Source organism: Nothoprocta perdicaria, unplaced genomic scaffold (genome assembly GCF_003342845.1).
Source record: "Nothoprocta perdicaria isolate Ctin4 unplaced genomic scaffold, notPer1 scaffold_83, whole genome shotgun sequence".
NCBI lineage: Eukaryota > Metazoa > Chordata > Aves > Tinamiformes > Tinamidae > Nothoprocta > Nothoprocta perdicaria.
The window spans coordinates 2,112,262-2,135,666 of NW_020456121.1; the positions used below are offsets into that span (position 1 = coordinate 2,112,262).

The 23,405-nt window shown below is 38.4% G+C and overlaps 1 protein-coding gene across 1 annotated transcript in view; it reads right to left on the reverse strand.

Annotated features, from left to right (window-relative positions):
* The window catches only part of AGPS (alkylglycerone phosphate synthase), a 43,706-nt gene that overhangs the window by 15,885 nt on the left and 4,416 nt on the right, over positions 1-23,405 (reverse strand). The window contains exons 2-14 of the mRNA XM_026052042.1: positions 20,602-20,691; positions 16,722-16,812; positions 13,814-13,934; positions 13,659-13,733; positions 12,938-13,009; positions 12,149-12,228; positions 9,548-9,628; positions 7,870-7,995; positions 6,613-6,721; positions 6,065-6,192; positions 5,386-5,437; positions 3,479-3,555; positions 1,475-1,587 (exon numbers count right to left, since the gene is read on the reverse strand). Of these exons, the coding sequence (XP_025907827.1) occupies positions 1,475-1,587; positions 3,479-3,555; positions 5,386-5,437; positions 6,065-6,192; positions 6,613-6,721; positions 7,870-7,995; positions 9,548-9,628; positions 12,149-12,228; positions 12,938-13,009; positions 13,659-13,733; positions 13,814-13,934; positions 16,722-16,812; positions 20,602-20,691 (1,215 nt within the window). The remainder of the gene's footprint in view (positions 1-1,474; positions 1,588-3,478; positions 3,556-5,385; positions 5,438-6,064; positions 6,193-6,612; positions 6,722-7,869; positions 7,996-9,547; positions 9,629-12,148; positions 12,229-12,937; positions 13,010-13,658; positions 13,734-13,813; positions 13,935-16,721; positions 16,813-20,601; positions 20,692-23,405) is intronic.

A 23,405-nucleotide genomic window follows, 5' to 3' on the forward strand; every position in this document is an offset into this window, starting at 1 on the left:
GCTGCTACACTTCATCACTACAGAGCTGCTGCATGCRCGCCAGCTGGTAGAACAGTACCTGAAGAGGGCCACTTTAACACAGTGAGGGTTTCTTAATTATTCTTTTTGTACAAATCTGTCACAGACAGGGAGGTGTGACAGTGAATTAGAGCTGCAGTCAGGCTGCAGCTAAGAACAGAATTTATTATGCTTCCTGATTAACCATGAGTCATCTCAGGTTTAACTTTGGACTGTTTTCATGGTTGAGAACTTATCTTTTGCATAGCAGGTACAGACAAGTACCACTTAAATATATCTGCATTGTGATGATAACCTAAAATTCTCAGAAACATTCATCTCCCTGGAAAATAATAGACTGGCAATTTTGTTTTCTTCTGTGGCAATGACAACTTATTTCAACATAGATCTTCACTGAATAAAGATAGAACTGTGAAGAATTAAAGAGGGCTGAACATTAAATATACATTTGAGGTCATGTTAAGTGTTTAGGCTTCATGAAAAAGCAGAGGAAAAACTGCAGAGTACGTCCTTGATGTTCACTTACACTAATACCTGCAATTACTTTTCTGAGAATGTGTTGGCTTTGGGTACTTGTATGCTCGCAGGTCACAGCAGCAAAGCTACTGATTTAAGATCTCAAAAAAGTTATATGTGAACAAAAACCTGAACTCCTCTCCACATTCCCCACATCCTCAAAAAAGGGATCACTGAATGATACCAAACTGCCCCCGTGAAACTTAAGTCACTTAAGTGGCAGAATGAAAGCATAAGTGTCAGAAAAAAATACTCTAGAAACAGTTAAGGCATTTCTGTGTATTTAAATAGTTAAGATACCTGCAATACTGTTTTTAAAAATAAAAAGGTATGTTTTTGACAAATGACACTCTTGATTGCTCTTGTCAGTCACTCTTATAATCAAMCAAAATGGATGGACAGAAACCTCTCAATCATTACTCAGCCTAATATTGTAGTGTTTTCTGTTCCTTGTTCTTTAAGAGTATAAAAAGGTTTCTGGGACAGGGTGGTTGGGATATATACATCAAATTCCTTTAATTAAAAGGAAATATTTTGTTAAAAATAAACTATTCACATTCTKATGTTGATTCTGAAAAATGTTAAGTATCACCTTTATGACTCTGTCTTTACCCCTTTGCAGCTAAAGTAAAAAAGCTTATTTTAGCATTGCAAAACAAGCAGCTTTCAAGTCTATAAATAATTATAATGGCTAGCTCATGGTCTAATAATTTCAACAGTATATTTAATCAAAACTTTTTGCACTATTATCAATAGCGCAAGTGCCTCAGTAAGTTTAACCGTTATTTGGAATTAGCACAGACTATATTTAAAGGGGACTTTACCTAATCAGTTATTCACACAGTTGGTAAACTGAGAACAAATCCATACAGCAATTTCTACAAAAAGAGTCTCTTTATTTAACTTGCAGTTTCATATGTAAGTTTTTTGAAAAGCATACCCAAACTTGGTGGCAATATCGTAGACTTGCTTTTCATGTTGAAGAACCTTCTCTCTGTCACCCTCAAAGAGTAAGGTGGCTACACACAACATGTTGGGATCAAATCCTTTAAACTGCAATAAGAAGAAAAAACACACTTTAGGTCATGGTCTGTAGGAGCATACCATAGAAAAACCTCTAAATCAGGGAAAACACTGTGGAAAGGAGGGAAGATAACCATTAAACTTGTGCAGAGAGCATACCCCAGTGGAAGTGAGAGGAAATCTGCATGAAAGGTTTAACAGTCATGCAGTCGCCTTGCTTGCATGGCTTTGTTCCAGAAGGAAGAGTTGAAGAGGCAAGAACCAAATCTTTGAGCAGTCCAAAGAGTAAGAGCACTGCTTGTTTTCTAGATACCTCTTTGATTAATTAGATGCTGTGAATTACTGAGTTAYATCTTTCTCCATCCTTCCTGAAATCGAGATTGCAATGTTAACTAAATCTTATTCTAGTCTTCTGCTCCATCTTTCTACCACAATAATCAGTCAACACAATTCTCTTTCAGAGACATTGGAGAGTGAGTACAGTGTGAACTGGCGACAGGCAAAATACCTAGAGCCTTTGCAAACACTCGTATGTGACTGTCTGAACTGGGACCCTCCAAGGCACCTAGAAGTGTTCATACAGCAAGGGGCCTAAAGGGTCACTCAGACCACAAATTTATTATGGGAAACAGTTCAGAGATGAACAGCAACTGGGGATTGCCAAGGATGCTGCTACTCCTCCGTAGAATGGAGTAGCTTGTCCTTAGGGCACATGGCAAGGGCAGCCCCAGCAGGGTCATCAAAACTGTTCCTTTCTCTACGCCCATCTCCCCTCCTAGCTGGGAGTTTTACTGAAGTGAGTTGCTTGTGCACTTCCAGAGGACTATGCCCTACTAGGGAAAGCAGAAACGCAAACTGGTCACCAACGCTGACTTCCTGTGGTGTTACCTGGTGCTTTTCATATTCCTCCAGATGTTGGGATTGCAATACAATTTTCTTTGGTAAGTGGTAAAGCTGTTGCAGTAGATACGACTTGCAGGGATTACAATTGCAAACCCGATGAAGATTGTATTGCTGAAACACTCATTTCTTTGAATATTCTTGTGTTACAACAGCTTATACAGGAGGTACAATTATTCCCAGGACATCTCTAAAGCTAACACGGTTTCCAAGCAAGAGAAACCCAGAGCACTTTCTGCTGAAATATGCATGCAAACCACTAAACCTTCTCAGTCCTGTCTGTCTATCTGAAGATATTTTTAGATGCCTGTTCTGTTGGGAGCACATAGTAAAGAAACCATTTTAATCTGATATTGCTGATTATCTTCAAAGAATAAGCAGTAATTGTTTACTACATTAAAATGCTTGCATTTGTGTAAAAATCTTTAGCAAGTATATTTTAGGGAAAAAATCAGTAACAAAACAGGGTAGCTAGTATACAAGTCTAGGTGAAATTATTCTTAAATCGACTAATTCTGAATTAAAGACAGGCACCTATTTGAACGAATTACAAGAAAGAACAAACGATATCAAAAACTCAACAAAATAACTTGAGGTTCTTGCAAATTCCTAGCTTAGCACAATAGCAAGATAAGCTACGTCTTGAGAAAATGTGGAGAGATACACGAAAATTGTGAAATGCTAGCCTCACTCCAGCAGTATTAAGTAAGGACCAATGGGTTCTAAATTACACATTTTGTTTCTAGTCTTGCTCTGCCACTTACTCATTCTTAGACAAGGCACTTATCTACAGATATCACAGGTGAGATCAGCTCCAGGGAAAAACTGCTCAAATAGACAATCTTATTTTGGATTAAAACACCTTGATATTGTCCAGGTAACTGATGTGCAATTTCCTACATTGAAGGAAGTGTCTGTTACACTCATCATGTCTGCTCCACTGGAGACTGCACAACAACAATCTCAAACTCCATGAACGGCATGAAAAGTCCCCAAAAGTATCAAAACCCCAACCAGGTACCTTTGTGATGTAGAATTTTTTCAGTCCGTCCAAAAATGATGTAAAAATGGAAGCAACTTGTGGCTTAAGAGCATGACCTTTGGCAAAAGAAGTGGGAAAAAAGTGTGTTTAGGCAAGCAGTCATCTTAAAACTCCTAGCCCTACCATCAAACAAAGGAAATATYTGGTATGTAAAGCAAGAATCACTTTTCTCCAATCATTTGGAAAACGGATTTACAAAGAGGCTTTTATTAATTTTTAAAAGGCATGTGTGCACCTCCATGAATATTCCACTTAACACTACTTCATGCAGAGATGTAACTAAGGCTGACCTGGTTTAAATCTTTACGAGTACATGGTACATAGAAAGTTGTTTAAAAAGCACTTCATTAGGCTTTATTCTATAAAGCTAAACAAAACCAGTGACCTTTTTAAAGTTATGCCAAAAGCACTGAAAGCAACAGCCAAAAGTGGTACAAGCAAGGAGTTAAGCAATTTTTCCTTTAATGGTTATGTCACTTGTGCAAAATTTTCTACATAAAACTAGTAATTGCTTCCTTAATCACATACAGAGAACTACAATTACCAGGATATATAAATGGTGTCTTGGAGTCTGTTAAATTAACATCTCTGCCTCAAGACTGGGTTTAATTGAGATGAAAGCCTTTTACTATTTGTTCCATTGTTTTCAGTTACAAGCAACTTCTGAACTCATGTAACTACTTCATTTTAGCAGGCATGCATCTGGCCTGCATGCTGAAAGCCCAATTCATAAAAAAAGTTACGCACCATTTACATGATACTTCCTTCTAAAACACTTCAAAGTATTTCCTCCTGAATAAAGCAAGAACTTCAGTAACTGGTTACCCCCTTCACCCCTCTTCAAGGAGGGGCTCTCCCTTGTACAAGATGCGGAGAAAAGCAAACCCCAAAAGTATCCAGATCAACACGTTTAAGTATGCAAAAAGGAAAAAACAGCACCAATAAGGTAATGAAAGGAGATGAATTTATTAAACCACAACTATAAATGCAAGTGGATGTATCTCAGTAAACCTAAAGCTCTCATGGGTAACCAAACAACCTCAGATCAAAACTGCAAAGTGGAACATTGGATTTTGGAGATTAACTGCTGGTTTCAAAGCTTATAATTTGCCTTAATTGTGTTCAGTTAAAAAGAAGCACAGAATCATCTGYCTGCTGCTACCAGTGTCAGAGAAACAGTGCAACAAAAAAATGGCCAGAGAAAGCAACAAGGTTTGTGGGTTCTCAATTTACTTCTATTTTTTTCCTTTAAAAAGGGATCTTGACTTTGTGAGCAAAAGAGTGTTCAGCTTCCTCAATACCATTGGAATAAAGGCACTTAAAAATTAAGTTTCATCACCRACTCTTCCAAATGGTATTAAAACATCAGTTTTGGAGGTCAGATTTGGTATTTTCAACGAGAGCACAATCAAAATACAACAGTCTTAGCAAGAACTTGATGTACTGTAAACTATCAGCTCTTTATACGGTAGAATTTCAGGGACTCTTCGAAAGTATTCTGAGCCAGAATACTGCTTTTTTCCACAAAGCTGCTACAGTTTAGTCTGATCRTTTCCTCTAAGAGGCGCTCAAATATGATCACTCTGTATGTCCGACATTGTTCTATTTCTGTATTTAAAACAGCAAAAATTTTTACCAAACAAATTGGTATACAATTGTGATAACGAGGAATATGTCCCAAGAGTCTTCTGTATCTAACTGCAGAGTATGTATCCAAACATGCTTTTCCAGAGCAAAAGATGGATTTTCACAGACAGTTAGCATTATGGCACTGTCTGGAGCTTGACCTTGGGGTTCATTACTGTCTACTTTTGACTGAAAAAGGCCAACTGAGCTACTTTAACTCAGAAACAGGTATACATTTGAGACAAGATGCATGAACTTACCAAACTGAAACTGTGCATTGTCCACAAGGCGAATTGAGGCAGGAGCACATCTCTTGAGGGCAAAGTTGCAGGAAGGACGGGGAAGAATTAAAAACACTGTCATGCATTTCAGTAAAAATGTGTTCACAAGGCTTTTACACACAGATATCTACATAATACACAGTCTTTAGAACTCAGTGTACCAGAACCTCACTAGGTTCAGCAAYATGAAAAAAACACTGTCAGATAGTTACACAAAATATCTTCCTAAAATTGGAAAGATACTCTATAAAGAGCATCCACTCACTACTATACGACAACCTTCAAGTGGACTTTTCCATGCATTTTCAATAGAAGACCTATCAGACAAGATAAGTCTGCATAACTATACTTCCTATTCTTTTCTATCAAAATACAGTTTAAGGCTAGAAATCTTCTCATTTTATTACAATTGCAGTAAGAATACAGTTACAGTAAGAAATGTCTAACACTATTCAAAATAGTTCAACAAAATATTTCACTTCTCAAAGCATCTTTGGACTATAACATCTAAAGATCTTTGGCATGCAAGTATTTAGCACATTACACAGGCTCTCAAATCTTTACTCAATGCCCMGGCAGGCAGACTGGAGCATCAGCCTCCCCTTGGCACTGCACTCAGGACAACACTAGAATGTGTATTCTTGTATAAAGTCCTTACCTGCTTTGCCACTTCCCTTAAGCAGGCCACCCCTCTTTCAAAGTTGGGGAAGACCACAGAGCCATACTTCTGGTACTCGGGCACTGGGCGAATCTTTATTGTAACTTCAGTAACGACTCCAAGAGTTCCTTCAGGGAAAAAGAAAAAACAGGTAGTAAAGTGCTGGAAGATGCACTTCAAGTTACCCAACTTATTAGCAACTGCTAAACAAGTTTTAAGTTGATGTAAGTTAGAAGTCTCCAGAATTAAACACCGAATTGCTAGATGATTTATCCCTGACAACTTACACAGCTAAAAAGAAAACACGCACTTACAAGCTACTCTCTAAATCACATGGTTTGTTACTAGAAATACAGAGTAACTGCACAGCTACATAACTTTATGGCCCTAATTAAGGTCTCAATGTGTTATCACAACATAAGAAATMCATGTCTGCAGAATGTCACCTATAAACACATTGAAAGCCATAGTGTTAGACATATTCAAATCACAAGGCCATTACAGAAGCTGAATTAAGATGCTGTTATATGGTATTACTGTGTTTATACCTTCAGATCCCATAATGAAGTGGTGGATGTCAGGTCCTGTTGACATGCGAGGTACTTGACAGTTTTTTTCTACGATCCCTCTAGGAGTTACCATTTTTATATGAATCACCTGTTTAAGCAATATACAATGATTACATGTTGTAGCATTAAGCATAGATTTTCTTTTTTAATGATAATAATCATTTACTATAAAATTCCTATTAAGCTTGACATAGTTCAGCTTTGGAGGCTTTAGATGTTCTGCAGGCTGCCCTAAAAACTTTTGGGATAACAGAGAACTGTTAACCATTATTTCTAATGCAGTACAGTTTGCCAGCACAACAGATTGCTCCCAGGTCCCTGCCAAATGAAATTAACYGTTGATTGCACACAGTCGTGGCTAAAACCACTTTGTTTCTCTCAATATGACAGTACTTTCTTTGTATACTAGAATTTTCATCCAGAATATATAAGGCCTAACAGGAAAAAAAAATATTTTTTAAGCAGRAGAAACACATTTTGTTGTTTAAATTAAGCTTGATAAAGAAAGCTAATCTCATTCAGTCATCAGTTGCTACAGAAATATATTTCTACTAGAGGAAAGAGAAGACAGCTTTGTGAAATGAATTATATATTATATACATATAAATTTATATGTAAGGCTAAAAGACTCTTTTTGCTCATTCGTTTTTAGGTGTTTCTTTCCAGGTTTATTACTTTCAGCTTTATTCATAAATGACACCAATAAAGGTAGTTTTTTTCTTAAAATCAATGATATGCCTATATTACTTGGGTCAGTATCTTAATACTTAAAAGGAATTTAGGGCAGAACGCTGCCATCCCWGTCCCTGGCTTTCTTCACGACTCTGCATGTCCCGTGGTGACACGACGTTTAGCGCTCGGGTACCCACAGGGCCCATCAGCTCAGCTTGCCAAYGTGAAAAAAAGCAGCTTAAGGGGCGAAGGTGGTAAGAGAACCAGCCTGCTGACAGAAAGGGCTGACCCAGCGTGACTGCTTCAAGAACACACAACAGATAAGGCAGCCACAGAGCGTCAAAAAAGTCAGGCCTGTTTTTATGTCAGTGTTACGTATTATCAGTACTAATACCAAAAGCAAGCAAACAAGCACCTCTGCCAAATTGGATGCCAAGACTGTATCGCTTGTTAACAGAACTGCAATTCACCTTCYTTCTTCCATCATAATTAGTCATTACAAAAATTGTGATGGCCCTCAAACCATCAAGAAAATGAATCAGAACAAGCATTAGAAATATTTACCAGATCTTCAATGTTTCCATAGATGTTTTTTTTCATGCCTGATGCTCGTGTTGCTACCCATCCTCCAAGGGAACTGAATTCCATGGAATCTGGTTCATGGCCTGTACAGAAGCCACTTTCAGCAAGCTGAAGGAAGGAAACAATACATGCTACATAGAGCCTGCATTTACTTAAAAAAATTAAAATATTGAGCCTGGGAGTATTAATACCAAGAAACATCCTACCACCTCCACCATCAGTTATGCAGTCAAACTTATGTGTTTTGCTTTGATACTTAAGTGCAATGCAAAATGCTTCTGCTTCTACCCTGCACATGCTGTGCTGTATAATCACCTGTAATCCTCCCCCCATTTTAAAACAGATACTACTGCTTGTAAGAAGGTACAATTCAAGTGCATATGGAAAAAATAATCAAGTAACTGCCAACTTTACACAAACATTGCCAATAAATAAGGCACTTAATCTCTTGTTCCTTCTATCCTAATATGATATGCAGCAGGCCTATGGAAAGTGTGACCAAATTGCTTGTATTTAATTCTCTCAAGGAGTGATGTGTTTTAATATACAGCCATCTGTCTGGGCTTCCTGCATGCAATGCTGTCAACTATTTGTGATGCAGATCAGGCATTCCTGTGCATTAAGTAGTCACTTGTTTCTCATTTTTCTGTATTAGTTTGGCTTTACCATCTGCACAGCACCTGAGGTCCAGTGAACATCCTCAAAATTGCTGTGCCAAAGCAGGCCAACAGAAACTGAGATCCAGCAGTCTCACAATAAAAAACTGTATTTAGTACATTTGAAACCAGTTTGTACTAACTGTAACAATCTAGCTAGAGATGAAAACCCATCTCTATCATAAAYTGCTCTGTCAATAAAGCTTTACAAATTCTCTTCCTCTTCCATCCATCCACAAACAGGAAAGGAGGGTGAAAAGATGTTCCAAAGAAACTTTTCAAGCAAGTTTTTGCATATTTAAAAAGTGCATTAAGGCCCTTCAAAAAGTTTAGATGGCATATTGCTGTCAAATAGGGCAAGTTCTAGAAATCATCTAACAGTTCGTGAACAAATGGGTYCCTCCTGAGGAACAGTAGCAAATATCTGCAGCTCGCTTGATTACAGAGGAACACTGGGAAGACTCCGACAAGATGCTACGGCTTGTCTGATATATCAATTAAAAGCATCCAAAGAACACTGAGAAATGATTATTTATTCCACTGAGATCCATGTTTTCAACTGCCTCAGCTCTCCTCTAGAGAACTTTAAGCACCATCACCAGCAGCAGCACACCCTGCTATATGTTACAACCTCTCCAAGGAAACTCTGCCTCTAGCTAAAATAACTAAAACATTTGGCATAGAACAACAGTGAAGTGATAGCACTTCAAACTGAAGTGCTTAAAAATCACAAAAAGACATAGCTAAGATGTGCAAGATGTGCACTCTTACAGCCTATCAACTGTCAGCTTATTACTGCACATTTTTTTATAGATAGAGCTAACAATAGTTTTAATATACATATATCAAATACAGCATCCAGTATAATATAGTTCACAATCATGTATTTAATGCTTAGTAGCTCAGTGCCTGCATGAAAATATACCATAAATCCAATGATTTTGGCAAGATATGAGGAGCAACGTTAAGAATAATACGAAGAAACTCCAGATGACTCTAAATACCTGTTTTTCCAAATCTTGCCCAACAATGCCAGCTTCTACACAAGCTGTCAAGTTTTTCTCATCTATCCAGAGAATCCGATTCTGTTGAAAAACAAGTCAAAGATAAGAACMAGTATTAAGGATTTGTTTACTTGTTCCAAAAAAACTACATAGCCCACATACTTGSACATAAAATTTAACACAATTCTACTTGTGACAGCAGTGGAAGTTGAGCTCCTTCGTCTCCTCAAACAGTTACACGACAGGTTACAGTTTGTAAAGTCACTATTAAGTGACTATAGTCACTTAATATACACTTGTAAAGTGTATATTACACTGTATATTGTATAGCCACTTAATAGTACTATAAATAACACTATACTTGTTAGTCAAAATTTACCCTGGTAGTGTTTAGAGAAGTCAAGTAGAAAAGCCAGAAGTAATTAAGCTCTTACAGAAATGAATGATACAATTTTTTTTTTCCGCACAATTAAAACAACTGAAGGTATCTGAATCTACATATCTAGACATTAAGAGTGCACCAAAGAAAGTATTCCTGAGTAGGTATTGTGGGTTAAGTAGATCACAGGCAATAATCCACTTCAGCTCTTGGGCACTGATACACTACACTAGAAGCAGGAAATAAACTCCAACATGCTATCAGTACTTTAGAAAATTAAAATATTTGCAAAGTTGCATCATTTTGCCTGATGGGAACATTCATTGTCCCATTAGCATATTCTATTGAACAGGAAACCAGCAAATAATATGAATTACATGCCACCCTAAGAATCACTGTCAAAAAGAACAATCCATGTGAAGAACAATCCCTGTGAAAAAATCCAGGCAAAACTGAAAAAAAATGCAAGTTTAGCTTTAGCTCACTTCACATAAAGCAAGTCTAAACCTTCAACTTCCCTTTTCACTCAKAATTATTATCTAGTCAACATGAACTACAGGTTAGAAAAAGCAGCATTATGAAAATAAATTTAAGCTATTAATAGAGGGAACAGGTAGTAACAATTCTTTGYAAGTTTTGGAGCAAAGAAAGTGTGAATATTAAAGCAGTTGACRTGACATGCCTGTCTCCCTCAACGAGGCTACACTGCTCAGTTTCAACAAGGCATTAAGAGCAGTGAAGGACACAGAACTGCAGGTATACCCAGAACGTAGCATCATCTCCCAGGCAGCATCCACCTGCTCACCCAGCAAGTGCAGTGCTAGTGGTTTCAACGTGATTTCAGGTTTTTTTATTTGTTTTAGAGAACTTAGATATGGCACAGAGCATAAGCCATCGACAGAAACTGCATCAAGCTTCATCTATCAAAAACAACTTTGTCCACTCTTCASGTTTCCAGGTACAGATGTCCTGTAGGCGCCACAGCTAGATAGACAGCTTCCATGGAGTACAACTTACAGCCCCTAAGTMGGGGAAGCATTAAGAAACAAGGCTCCCAAGAAGTACCACAAAAAAAGTTCAGAAGTTTTCTGCTGCAGAAGACTGCTGTTTCTCCTACTCAAAGGCAGAAGCTTTCCTATTTTTATGCCCATCTATTTGAAGTCATAKTAACAGCTGGTATTAAAATGCACAGATTTCATGAAATGATAAATGAGGCTCATTCTGAAACATTTAGTGCAATACCAGATCAAAAAAGGCATTCGATTTCATTTCTGTTTAAGTATTTTTATATTATGTATTCATATTGCATAGAAGAACAGCTCTAACTTCCATTTCCCTCAATTTATTCAATGATAAAAGATGCAGGCATCTTACAGGCCTGATTAAATTATCATTTAAAGATATTTTCTCTAGTATTGTACTCTTCAGATTTCACTTTCACAAAGATGCCCAAATGATAAAGTAGCTGCCTTCAGTGTTTATCTACCACTCTTGTAAGAAAGCTCATTTTGTAGCCAGAAAGAGTGAGAAGCAGCTCACCTAACCCAATCACCACTGAATGGGTGGGTAGAACCCCAAAATCCAGACCTTACTCTCAGGCTGAAAGAGTCAAAAAGCTCAGTGGGAGCTCAGCCTTACATTAAGGATATAGAGCCATTGTCGAGGTCTCTCTACTGCATAATCTCCAAAGAGATTTTACAAATGAAGAATTCTTCATAACAGAAAGCTGAGAACAGGAAACTGACACTAAGAACTAGTTTTTTTTTTTTTTCCAAAACGCCAGGAAGCCGTGAACTTCACGTTCTCAAGATGCCCTCTATATGAAATCTAGTCTTTGGTAAGCTAAGCCTTCCCGAGTTGAGTTACAGATCTTAGGCCATCTCAGTCTTCAATGTTCAAGTATTTTTTTTTAGTCTGCAAAAAAACAAACAGTGAAATTTACAATAAACCACTTCCTGCTAGGCTTTCACTTACCCTTGGCTATTACTTTCTATCATACAATGGTATGAAGAATGGTGGCTTCTGATCATACAGAATATAAGGCTAACATCAAAATACCATCTGAATTAAAAGAGAATTTAATCAAGCATAGTACACATAATATTTCTAACTCTTTATTCCTACATCAAGCACAAACATCATTCTTCACTGATCATCATTTAAAGTAGCTATAGGGTGCTTTCAATTTCAACATGCTTGTTTCTTACAAAGGCACTACATACCATTTGTGATGTATCCAAGGAGACAATTGTTCTTTTTTCTTCCTCAGGACATTCAAGAGCACTAGAGACGCTTGTTCCTCCTGAAAATATGGAAAAAAATACATTGATTAATAGAAGTTACCTTAGAATATTACATGCAATCTGTTCTATTTCCTCTCATGTTTTGAACTTAAAGATCACTTTCTTTATGTTGCTTATCTGTGGCTAGCACCTCACTGCTCACAATAAAGYTCAGAACAGAATATTACAATAGGGCAATATCAAAGTCAGCCAAGAAACAGTTGTTTTCTAAATAACTGACAGAATTACAAGGATATTAATGCTCCTCTCTCAAAAGCTGAAGAAATCTCCTTAATATAGGAATACAATACGTACCTTAAATCAAGTATGAAACTTTTGGAAGGGTATAAAAACAGATGCATAAAACCAAATGGCAAACCTCTGTGGAGGTTTCTAATGCATCTTTATTATATAACATAGAACAGTCTCTGCGAATCCTCTGACTTCTCAAAGCCTACAAAAGCCGTAAGAAGAAAGTACCAGCAAGGTACCRCAAGAATCCCTTTTAGGCAATAGCAAGTCCAGACACAGTGCCAATGAACCAAGCACATAAAACACTCAAGAACACCACCAGATACAATACCCACAACAAAAGAGAAAGCTTTTTGCTTAAATATCCCTCATCCCCCAAGGTATCAAGTTCAAGTACTTTGGAATTACAATAACATCAAAATTTATTTCAAGTACATTTTAACTATATTAAACAGACTGAGATTTGCTAATACTTACCACCAAATGGTATTATGCAGAGATTGTGCTTACAGGCCAACTCCACAATTTTAACTACATCTTCATGGCAAACTAAAAAGAAATAAACAACGATAACACACAGAAACAAACAAAAATTGTGTTTACAAAGCAGGCTGAATAAGCAGGAGCACCAGCAGGGAAGATATTTCAAAGGCAGTTAGGTAGTAAATATAAACCAGGCTCAAAAGTATCAGAGTTGAGAGTGAAGTTCCGATCTAAACAATCACATTCTTTTAAAGAAAAGCTACAAGCTTTCGTTTCCTGGGAAAAAAMCAGCCTTGTTATACTCATGGATTGAGACTTCCTAGCAAACCTTTCTGCTAGAAGCATCGGACAGTAAGTTAAATTCAAAGCTCCTTTACAGTGGGATATCCAATTTATCTGAAATGAGAAAAGTCTCCTCTGAAACATGAAGACTACATCTACAGTAGAGTTGCTGGTCATATTTTTTTTTTTTTTTTTTGAACGCATTCCAATTCATCTGCCAAAAATCTTCAACTACATTTAACAATGAATTTGACTTCCCCATGGCAACATTGGGAGTATTGGGATTTCCCAGGTAAAACTAGTAATCCAAATGTTAAATAATCATCGTTACCACTCATGGAAAAGACTCCTTTAGGAGTCTCCCCATAACAAGAATGCAGAGTTTAAGAAACAATTTCCCAGATCAGAAGGGAAAACAAAAACTAAAGCTTACCAGGCCAGACAACTATATCAGGAATTCGCTTAAAAATTCCTTCCCTGAGTGCAAATATCTCATGTAGGCAGTGACCTAAAATCCAAATAACAAATTAAGATGTTAGAACAGGAAGTATCTAAAAGCACACAGTTATATAAATGACATTCTCTTACCATGAGCTCTGAATACCCTATCTTCTGCATCCTGTGAATATGAGATTTTAGTGGCTCTAAGATCCTGAAGGAATTCTTCATTTACGATGGATGGAGGTACATCATTAACATTTAAGGTTGCCTACAAAACAAGAAGTTCATTAAAAAGGTAGRTTCACTTTTGAAAATTCAAAAAAGTAGCTTTTTTAATATAATGAATAGAGGAAGTTTCAGGTTTATTCACACTTTTTTTTTCTCCCATGTGTTACTTCTCTAAAGAAGTAAGTCCACTACATGTGGCCTTTAAAAARGGTATCATTTAATTGAATATAAAATTTTAATCTTATGTCTGAAAACCTGTCTATACTTCAATGCATTCCTATTTGGGGAAACACAGTATCTTCTAATTACTAGAGTCATTCAAGAACAGAAGAAAGTTTTTCAATATCTTTATTTAATTCTCCTGAAAAACTTAGCTGCACAAAACCAGCTGACGTATATGCTGCAGGTCTTTCGGAATTTCAACACAAAGACAACCCTAGCAAGTGACACCAGCTCCTACTGAAATGAAAGGGCATTCCTGAAATTGTTTGAAAGTCAACAGAAAATAGTATAAACTGCCTAAAGACACCAAATGAKCTTGTTTAAAATCCTACTACCAAAGACCAAGTATTACATACAAGAAAGCTTCTCTTTTAATTATGTAGACTCTTTTTTGAACTAGCTTATGCTTATTGAGAAGTAAAAGCTGATTTTTTTCTTTCATTTCTTAAATTTTCAGCCTTCTATAAAAAAATACATTCAYTCATGAGAGTTTCCTGTCCTTGAAGAAAGGGCTTCATGTATTTTTGTTCCACCCAGCCTACACTTTCTGCTGCCATGTTATGAGCGAATTGTTAAGACAAAACCTTAGAGCACAACAGCACTTTCCAAGCTAATTAAGGAGAACATGGAGATTAATAATCTCTTATCTGGCACCCTCCAGTCTACTGAAGGGACTGGCTCTTGCAGCAAGACACCTACAGGAAGGCAGACAACCTTCAAAAGGAAAGTGTTCAGGTAACAAGGCTGCATGACGATGCAACTTGCCTAGTTACCTAACGGTGCCCATTATAAAAGAAATAACATATGTTGAGATTTTTGAAAGTACTTACAGGGATAATTCTTTAAGAAACATCTGCATGAGGCAGCTACTTGGCTGTCTTGAAGCCTCAAAGAGCCTCAAGCTTCAAGAAAAGCACATTGCTTCTAAGAGATGACAACTTAACACAATAAGCACAGAGGAAGCCAGGATCAGATTTCATGTGTATTGTGTGTTTGAATGATTCTTCTCTAAACTTGGTTTTGGGGCATCTTCTAGGGAAGTCTATRTTCACTCTGAACAGACTCATCTATTCAAGTAAGTTAATTTCCTTAAGGAAAGTATCCTCAACAAATCAAGTCTTGGAGAGAAAAAGGTAGACCTGTTACTACAACACTGCAAGTACTGGCCCACAATAACACTGATCCCAGATGACATCTAAGAGGTTGACCATTTCTCAGCTTTGTGCTTTCTGCGAGAAAGTTATTGAAGAAGGCAGGAACTTTTCACTTATAATCTATAATTCACTTATAATAGCTATTTATAACAACGTCAGTTGAAAAATATACCTTTATTCTTGTAGGACTGAGCTATTTGAATGAGATTCATATACTGGAAGGCTGGAATAAAGCCTACTTGAACTAACTTTTAATTGCTTCTGTTGATAAGCCAAGAACTCATGAAGCTTTGAGCATCAGGGAAGCAGGAACATTTACTGCATGCTAGTGATAGCAAGAAAACAACTTGCACTGCAAAAAAACTCTAGTCTTACTGAACACAAGCAAGAAATGAGTTAGAAAGACTTACTGGCCAAGAAGTCCCTTTCCTACCACTGTTCCTATACCCGAGTTCCTTTATTCTCTGATGACAGTAGACAGTAAAAAGCAATACACACTAGAAACCGTCACTGAGACATCCAAACAGAAGACCCAGAGTCATACTACAAGCCCAGACTTACACTAGAGACTCCAGAGAGGTCTCCTATTTGGTTACAACAAATTTCAGATTACACTAGAATAAGAACTTCCTACATAACAGGATGGCACTCACACTGCTGACCGATCTCCTAAAGAGCTGGTCTGCAAGGTGTGCTGTGTAAGCAGGATAAGATTTAAGAARTCTCCCTTCTAATCTTACTCCTTTCTATGTTTCTGTATGTAAAAAAGGGGGAAAACTGCTCTCAGGCCACTAGTCACAACTAGTGAAAAGAATTTTAACAAACACATCAATGTAGGTCAAGGAAGATGCTCRTGTGAAGACAGATTTCTTTTTTTCCCAACTGTCCTGAAAGTTCTATTGTCCTGCAAGCCATAGCAGATGAAAAGAGGAATGRTCAGCAGTAGACTGAAGACATGTTCACATTTTCAGGCCCTAAAAGATTATTTGCTTCAGCAAAAATTAAATCTTCAACTAACTGAAGAAACTGTTTTCCAAAGCAGGTCACTTCATAAGCACAGCATGAGCTTAGCCTGCTTATAATAAATGTACCGAAAACACTGCATATTTAAGTTCACTATCTTCTACACTTGTTATCGTGAATAACCAGGAGTCTTTGTYAACGAAATTCCCCCTTGACTAAAAGTTTCACCTAGAACTAAGGACAAAAATTTACTTTGCAACTTATTGCAATTAAAGTATTATCAGCTGACTGAGAACACGAAGTTTTTCTATTGAAGGTTTCATATAGCAGTTTGGTAACAAGTATCAGCTCTTCTACAGTGTTACTACACTCTAAGTCAACCATATGCAAGGCCATCTGACAACTTCCAAATCATTTTTAGTAGACAAATTGATCTTGATCACCAAKATGAATGTTCAGAGGAACTGGTTTTTGAGCTATTTACTTACTCTAGAGGTAGATTTGTGCTCCAGACTTGCTCCAAAGGTTTTTTCTATCCATTCCTTAAAAGTTGGTAATACCATACCACCTAACCTGTACCTGTAAAGTCAATATTACATATGGTCATTTTAAATGAAAACAATGCATATCAGACATTCCACTTTTTATTCTACTCAGTCACAAAGAGTAAGYTTTAAATGAAATGCTTTATCTACATGTCTGCAAGACTTCCACATATTCAGCTTTCACACAACCACATATTTCACAGTACTTAGTGTTCTGTACTTAACACAAAATCATATCAACTGTTAACTTAAACATCATTTTCACTTTAAGATCTTTGGGAAWCATAGCAAAATTTAGGTTTATATGGTTTTTGTTYRGTTGGTTGTTTTTCTAAACACTACCACCCTCTCCATTTAAGAAATGTCTCCAAGTAAGGCAGAAAGCTGTGTGACAACTGCTTTTACTCTTTCTGTATTTTCTAATCCAAGCAACTCGCTCTTCTCATTGAATATTTCAACAAAAGACTGGAGTCTTGGTGAGCAAAAAACACKTTCCAGGCTGAACAACCCAAATGCTGCAGAAGGGCAAGAAACGCTGCACTGTCCTAACAGCAGAAATTTTATGGCATGACAAGTCTGAGGTCAAACTCAGAAAGGGAAACATGGAGACTGAAAGATATTTAGCTTCTACTTTAGGAAAAGCTGATCCAGAGGGCAGATAAAAATATTTGAAAGTTTACTCTGAATTAGCTGGGCGGACAGATGAGCTGATTACAGCCATGCAACCACCTGCAGAAGAGGTGAGGTCAGGACACTGTTCAGGCAGTCRTTGTTAATTATATGGACACACAGCGCATATGCAGCTATGCACAAACATTCTCCAAGGAGAATAAAAAGTCTTCTTCAGTATTAGAAACTTTCAGCAGCTGAGAATCCTTACTACAGCTTGCACCTGCATCACTGCATTAAGCCTGATAGCTGTTCTTAAAGATTTTTTTTTATTCACGTTGAGCCAGTTGCAACCCTGACCCATCACAGTTCTGAAGTTTGGGAACTTCAGCTGCATCAGCCTTCACCACTGTTCAAAAGACAAACTAGAACTACAGAAGTAGTTCCTACCAGTAGYAGTTTCCTGGAAAAGGAAATCCTGTTTCACTAATCATGGAGTTATATGAATGAACACACAATTAAAAAACATTTGGACTTCCACAAAGGTTTTAGAGGAAGTATATTGCTACAGAAAGTCTCTTTGACCGAAAAGTTAAGACAGGAAGTAAAGGGCATGGATTATTGATTCCTGTCCAAAATAAACTCAGCAGTACAGGTCCCCACAGAGCAATACTGGCAGGAACAATGCTGAAGATTTCTTTAAAATCTTCATCCACCTTCTCAAACAAAATGTGGAATCTCCAAGCAGGTGGAAATTAAGTCCTTTTGGATAGAGAAGTGCCACTCTGGTTGCAGAAAACTCCAGAACCTTTAAAAAAACTAAATAGGCAAATGAAAAAAGATAAGCTTTGATGTAGATAACTGCAGGAGTAAGAAAAAAGACCAAGTGGCCCGTGTACATTCTGCTCCTCTCAGATTGSTTGTTGATCCAGTGAAAGTTCCTGCATCATCACCAACAACTTCAACAGCAGCCAAGTGTCAGGCAGCACCAGGGAGGGTTTTGAGAAACAAGACACTTTTTGCTGCTTAAAAGACCTTCATCCACCCYGATTCATGTGTGCAGCTCCCACCCCTGCACCAAGGCAGGCAGTATTTGGGAAAATTCACRGAACAGCAACTAGTAAGATCAAGGGGACAGAGTTTTGCAAGGAGGGACTAAAAGATCCAGGACTTCTCTGTATGGTCAGAAGGCTGGGAAGGAGGTTTGACCAAGTCCTGCATAATCAAGGTAGCAGCAGAGAAGCTGAACGAAGCAGCACTGTTCCCCTAATCCTGCCACACAAGAAATAAGGGGTACTCAATTTAAAACAGAAGTACTTTACACAGCAGCAGTGACCTTCCAGAAGGTGCTCCCACGGGATGCTAGAGCGCCAGACAGTATCAGTTTACTGACTCAAAGGGTATTTGGCAAGTTCATGAACAATATATCTGTAAATGGACACTAAAAGCACTAGGCACCTCCAACAATCCTAGTGGATGCTGAAAGCAGTTTGTCACAAAGAAGTTGAGTTCCCACTCTTCTCAAAGAGCCCCCTATCCCTGGGAGATGAGTGCACAGGAACAGGCATGGCCCAAGAGGGCCCTTCTCATGTTATCCATCACTTAGAGACTGCAGATGGGCAAGAGCGGCACCACTCTGGAGCACTGACTGGCACTCATCAGTCAGACCAGTGCAGCAGCCTCAGTGCTTCTTTCTGAAATGAAACTCCTGCTCCATGCCCTTTCTCTCTTCACTGCACCCTGAGAGAAGCTTCCTATGGAGCATAAACCCACTCCAGATGGACAGCTAAAGAAATACCAACTGAAAGAACGTGCGACAGAGACAGGAGCAAAAGTCTAGAAAAAACACCTCCTCCATGCAATCCTAACGAAGAAACTATGGAAACAATATAATATTCTGACTTCATTAGTGTGGCATGTTAGGATCCTGAAACCCTCAGCTTTGCGAGCTATGAAAGTGGCTCTGAGTACTTAYGGTTGTTTTCCCACTCTTCCCATTTTCTTTCAGTGCTTCCTATTTCTTTCCTTGGAAGCAAAGAAATAAGGACAAGGGATAGATCTGGCCAAAATTCAGGCAACTAAAAGTGCAATCTCAAAAGCCTCAAGCAAATCCCAAGGGAAGGGCATTTCCATCAGTGGCTCTCCCAGGCTTAAAAGGCCTGTTTGTGGCTAGGCAAGCCACAGAGCAGCAGCTGTGCCTACAGAACACAACAAATCTGGAAGATGCGTGCTCATAACTAGGCTGCAGTTTAGCCACTAAAGCAAATGTCCCTGGAATCTACTGCAGATCTTAAACCGCATGGAAAGGAAGAGAAGGTCCTACCTGACCTTTAGAAAAGTTCTAGAATGGCTTTCAACTCCAAGAAATGGCTTCACATATCCCATTATTTCTAGCAAGAAGCCACCATTGTGTTCTTCAGATACAAATACTGAAACAGTATGAAGGACTCGCTTAAATGTGAACATGCCAGTAYGATATACAGAGGAAAGCGACTAGTTACCGCATTTATACCTTCTAAAATCAGGAGAAAGACTGCAAGTCTCTTTCCATTTAAGCAGGAAAAACTATGTGAAGTGATAGGCTGAAATGCTACAGAAGAGTGACCCGTTTAAGTAGATTTAATCCTCCTGTTATTTACTCAAGGATGACAATTCTTAGAAAATTAAGTCTGCTAATAAAGCTCTAGGAGGTAATAAGCCAGAAAAGCAAGTTACCACCAAAAACGCACTATTAAAGAGCAACTTTTAAGTTCAGAGGATTGAAGAGCTCCATGCATGAAAGTTTAGGAAAAAATGAATTGCAAATTAAATAGTAAAGCTACTTGCTGATGCTCATGAGATTCTTAAAACTTGCCAAATTGCACGGGACTGCTGCATGTTCCCTAGACCTTTAGGAGGCAACACAGGTTTGCAGTCTGATCCCATTCTTCAAAAAAAGTTCAATGCACAGTGGGTATATGAAGTTATGGATAACGCAGATTTTGTATTTTTATAATACTTTTAATAAAATTTATTTTAAGCCACACAGTCTATTTTAAAACATATACAAAAGACTATACATAGAGTGTAACAAACCAGATAAACATCAAATAACTTTAAAACTGATTCTGAGAATAAACAAGGCAGAAAACTGCACGTTTTTAAATTTATTAGCATTTTGAAAAATATTTAATAAAACACTTTATTCTGTTTCAATGATAAATGTTCAATATACCTTCTTCCTGTGAATTCTGCTTGACCTTTCTTATTGAATATGAATTTGGAGTCATTATATCCCCATCCATTCCACTTTAGAAGTTCTTGCCTTAAAGAGAGAAAAACAAAGTGAGAATACGTTAGCACATGCAAACCACAAGTATCTCTGCACTTTTATGGCTTTGAAAAAGCTTTAGGTGGTAATTTGAGAAAGCAAGTGCATATMACAGGCACACAGCTTAAGACAGCATCAAAAAATGTGCAGTAACTTTTTCTTTCAGACTGCAGACACAGAATCTTAATGTTTGAAAAACATGGCATTTTACAGAATGACCACCAGTTGAAGCCAACACACACTATACAAGGACATTTTCAGGCCATCAAAAAAGTGATGCTYGAAATAGGCCCTTTTTAATTCTATACAAATGTTAACACCAAAACGCAGTACTTGAATTTCAGAATGAAAGACAATTAGCACTGCCAGTCTTTGCCAAGAAATAAACTGAAGTTTAATAGAACATCAACACGAAACCCATTTTTGCATTTTTAAAATGTTCATGTAACAAAGCACTCCCRGGAAGAAGAAAAAAGAAATCAGTGCAGGCATAATGAACCAAGCAACCTGAATGTTACCTTAAAGCAAGGTTTTAATCAGGCAAACAAAAAACACAGGGGCACCTAAGGCACTAGTTTGAACCAGAAGTGTTTCACCAGGCATGTTGCAAACATCCTTCCTCCAAATTGAAGCAATTCTAATTCTAAGCAATTCTATATCACTTATGTACTACATTACCTATAAAAATGTATAATTTTCACACAGAATTCCAGATTCCTAGCACTGTACAGCTGAGTGCAGCTGGCAGGGACCAACCAACCAAAGGGGCATCTGTTGAACTCAGGGATCCCTCAAAGTCCCAGACCCGCGTCCTCAAGACAGGATTTCTCCCTCTGCTGACTATCCACAGTATTTCTATCCACCTGATCCCTTCAGCTTGGAGAACRGTCAGAGCAGACTGATTTTTCAGGAAAAAAAATATTGCTCTTCCTCAAGCCTTTCTGTACATTGCATTTAACTGCTGCTGCTTTTGGTGCTGCCTCACAGGACAGGAGCTCCCTAGCTTAGGCCAAAGCTGCTTGAGCCTTCAGACTTGCTATACTAATATCGAGTCTGCTCTGATTCTGTGTGTGCTGGCCAAACAGTAAYCAAAAACCTCACACTCTTAAACATTACTCAGGGTATATGGACTCATCATCACAAAAGGTGTTAATAATTTCATGACCCAGACTGAAAAAAAGTCAGAAGTTCAGTTTGATTTGACTGATTGGCATGTTCATGTTATACATGTAACATGACAATCTTATAAGCATATCCTCACATTTTTTTCCTATCATCCTCCAAAGAAAATACACAGAAAAGTCAAAGACTTTCACCAACATTGGCTATTTTTCATTTTTTAAACTGTTTACTATTCAGTTCAACATTCTACCTCAACTGTATCGTTCAAAGAGAGCTTTTCTAGTCACTACCTTCACAGTAGCAGAAATAATGCTAGATTATCCTGATATTCTGCTGGAGGTAAAAGTGGGAATATTTTAGCCAGAAATACTAGAGGGTGGGTAGAAAAAAAGCAGGTTTCCCCTTCCTCTAGCTTTGGCTTGTAGCCAGACATGTTCTATAGAGGGGGCAGGTGGGAAAAGCCTTGGAGCACTAGATATGAAGCAAAGCTTGTTTTTAATATTATATGTAATGGAATTGCCTGAAGGGAAAAATCTGAAGGAAGACAAGTTACCATGGCAACAGGGACACGGGAAGGCAGCGCTGCRAGAGCAGAGCAGCCGCCTGCGTGAATCCAGGTGTTTCGTTTCATTGCGGTGCTCAGCATCGAAACACTCGTTTCACTTAAAGCAGCAAGGATTMATTTCTACAGCAACATGTCTGTTAAACAAACCAAGCCTCTCCTCACTGCCCCCGAGAGCTCGTTACAGAACAGCCAGGAGTCACCACACAGGAAGCTCTTCAAATCCCAGCACTCAGCACGGACACTCTTAAGGGCACCTGGAGCAGAGACACAAGCCCACGCGGTGGCAGCATTTGCCCACCGCAGGGCAGGACCCCCGAGGCTCCGGCCTCACGCTTCCCCTGCTTGCCAAGGCCTCCAGCCTTAACTAAGCATTTGAATTAAACCAGCGCGGGCTCCAAGTCTCACGCTTTAGTGACACTGACTATGCAGAAATTAATTCCCTTTCTCCRGGAAGGCAGTGCAGACCAAATGGCAAGAGCAGAGTTTCCATCCAAGACACACAGATGTGCATCGAACAGCTACACAAGTTCTGCCTCTTCTCCAGCACCGCCTGGAGAGCCRGCACACCACACCAGAGCAAAGCAAACTGGAGCTGATTTGCTAGAAGACCAAACAATTCAGTTCCAAGTATTTCCCTAGAACAGGATGAAAGCACGGGGCAATCCAGCACAACAGAATCAGTGCAACTCAAAGCATCACAACCAAAATGTTTACATTTTGGTTTATGGTTTCCTCACCACACCCACCACTATTTTCAATTCCATCAGCAGCTGATGCCAAGCATTGAAACCTACACATAGAAACGATCCATATACACAGATACTCCTGCTCTGTCATCCAACACCCAGCACATTCTCAGAGGCCGGTTTAAAGCGGCAGCTCTAAGAGCGGCCACAGTGGCTAAAACATCAGCTGCCACCTAAGGTAGCAATGCAAAAAGGTCCTGCAAAATCCAAGGTACGTGTAAGGTTCAGGCAGTATTACGGTGCTAAGGAGTTGCATCAGCAAGATACCATCCAAA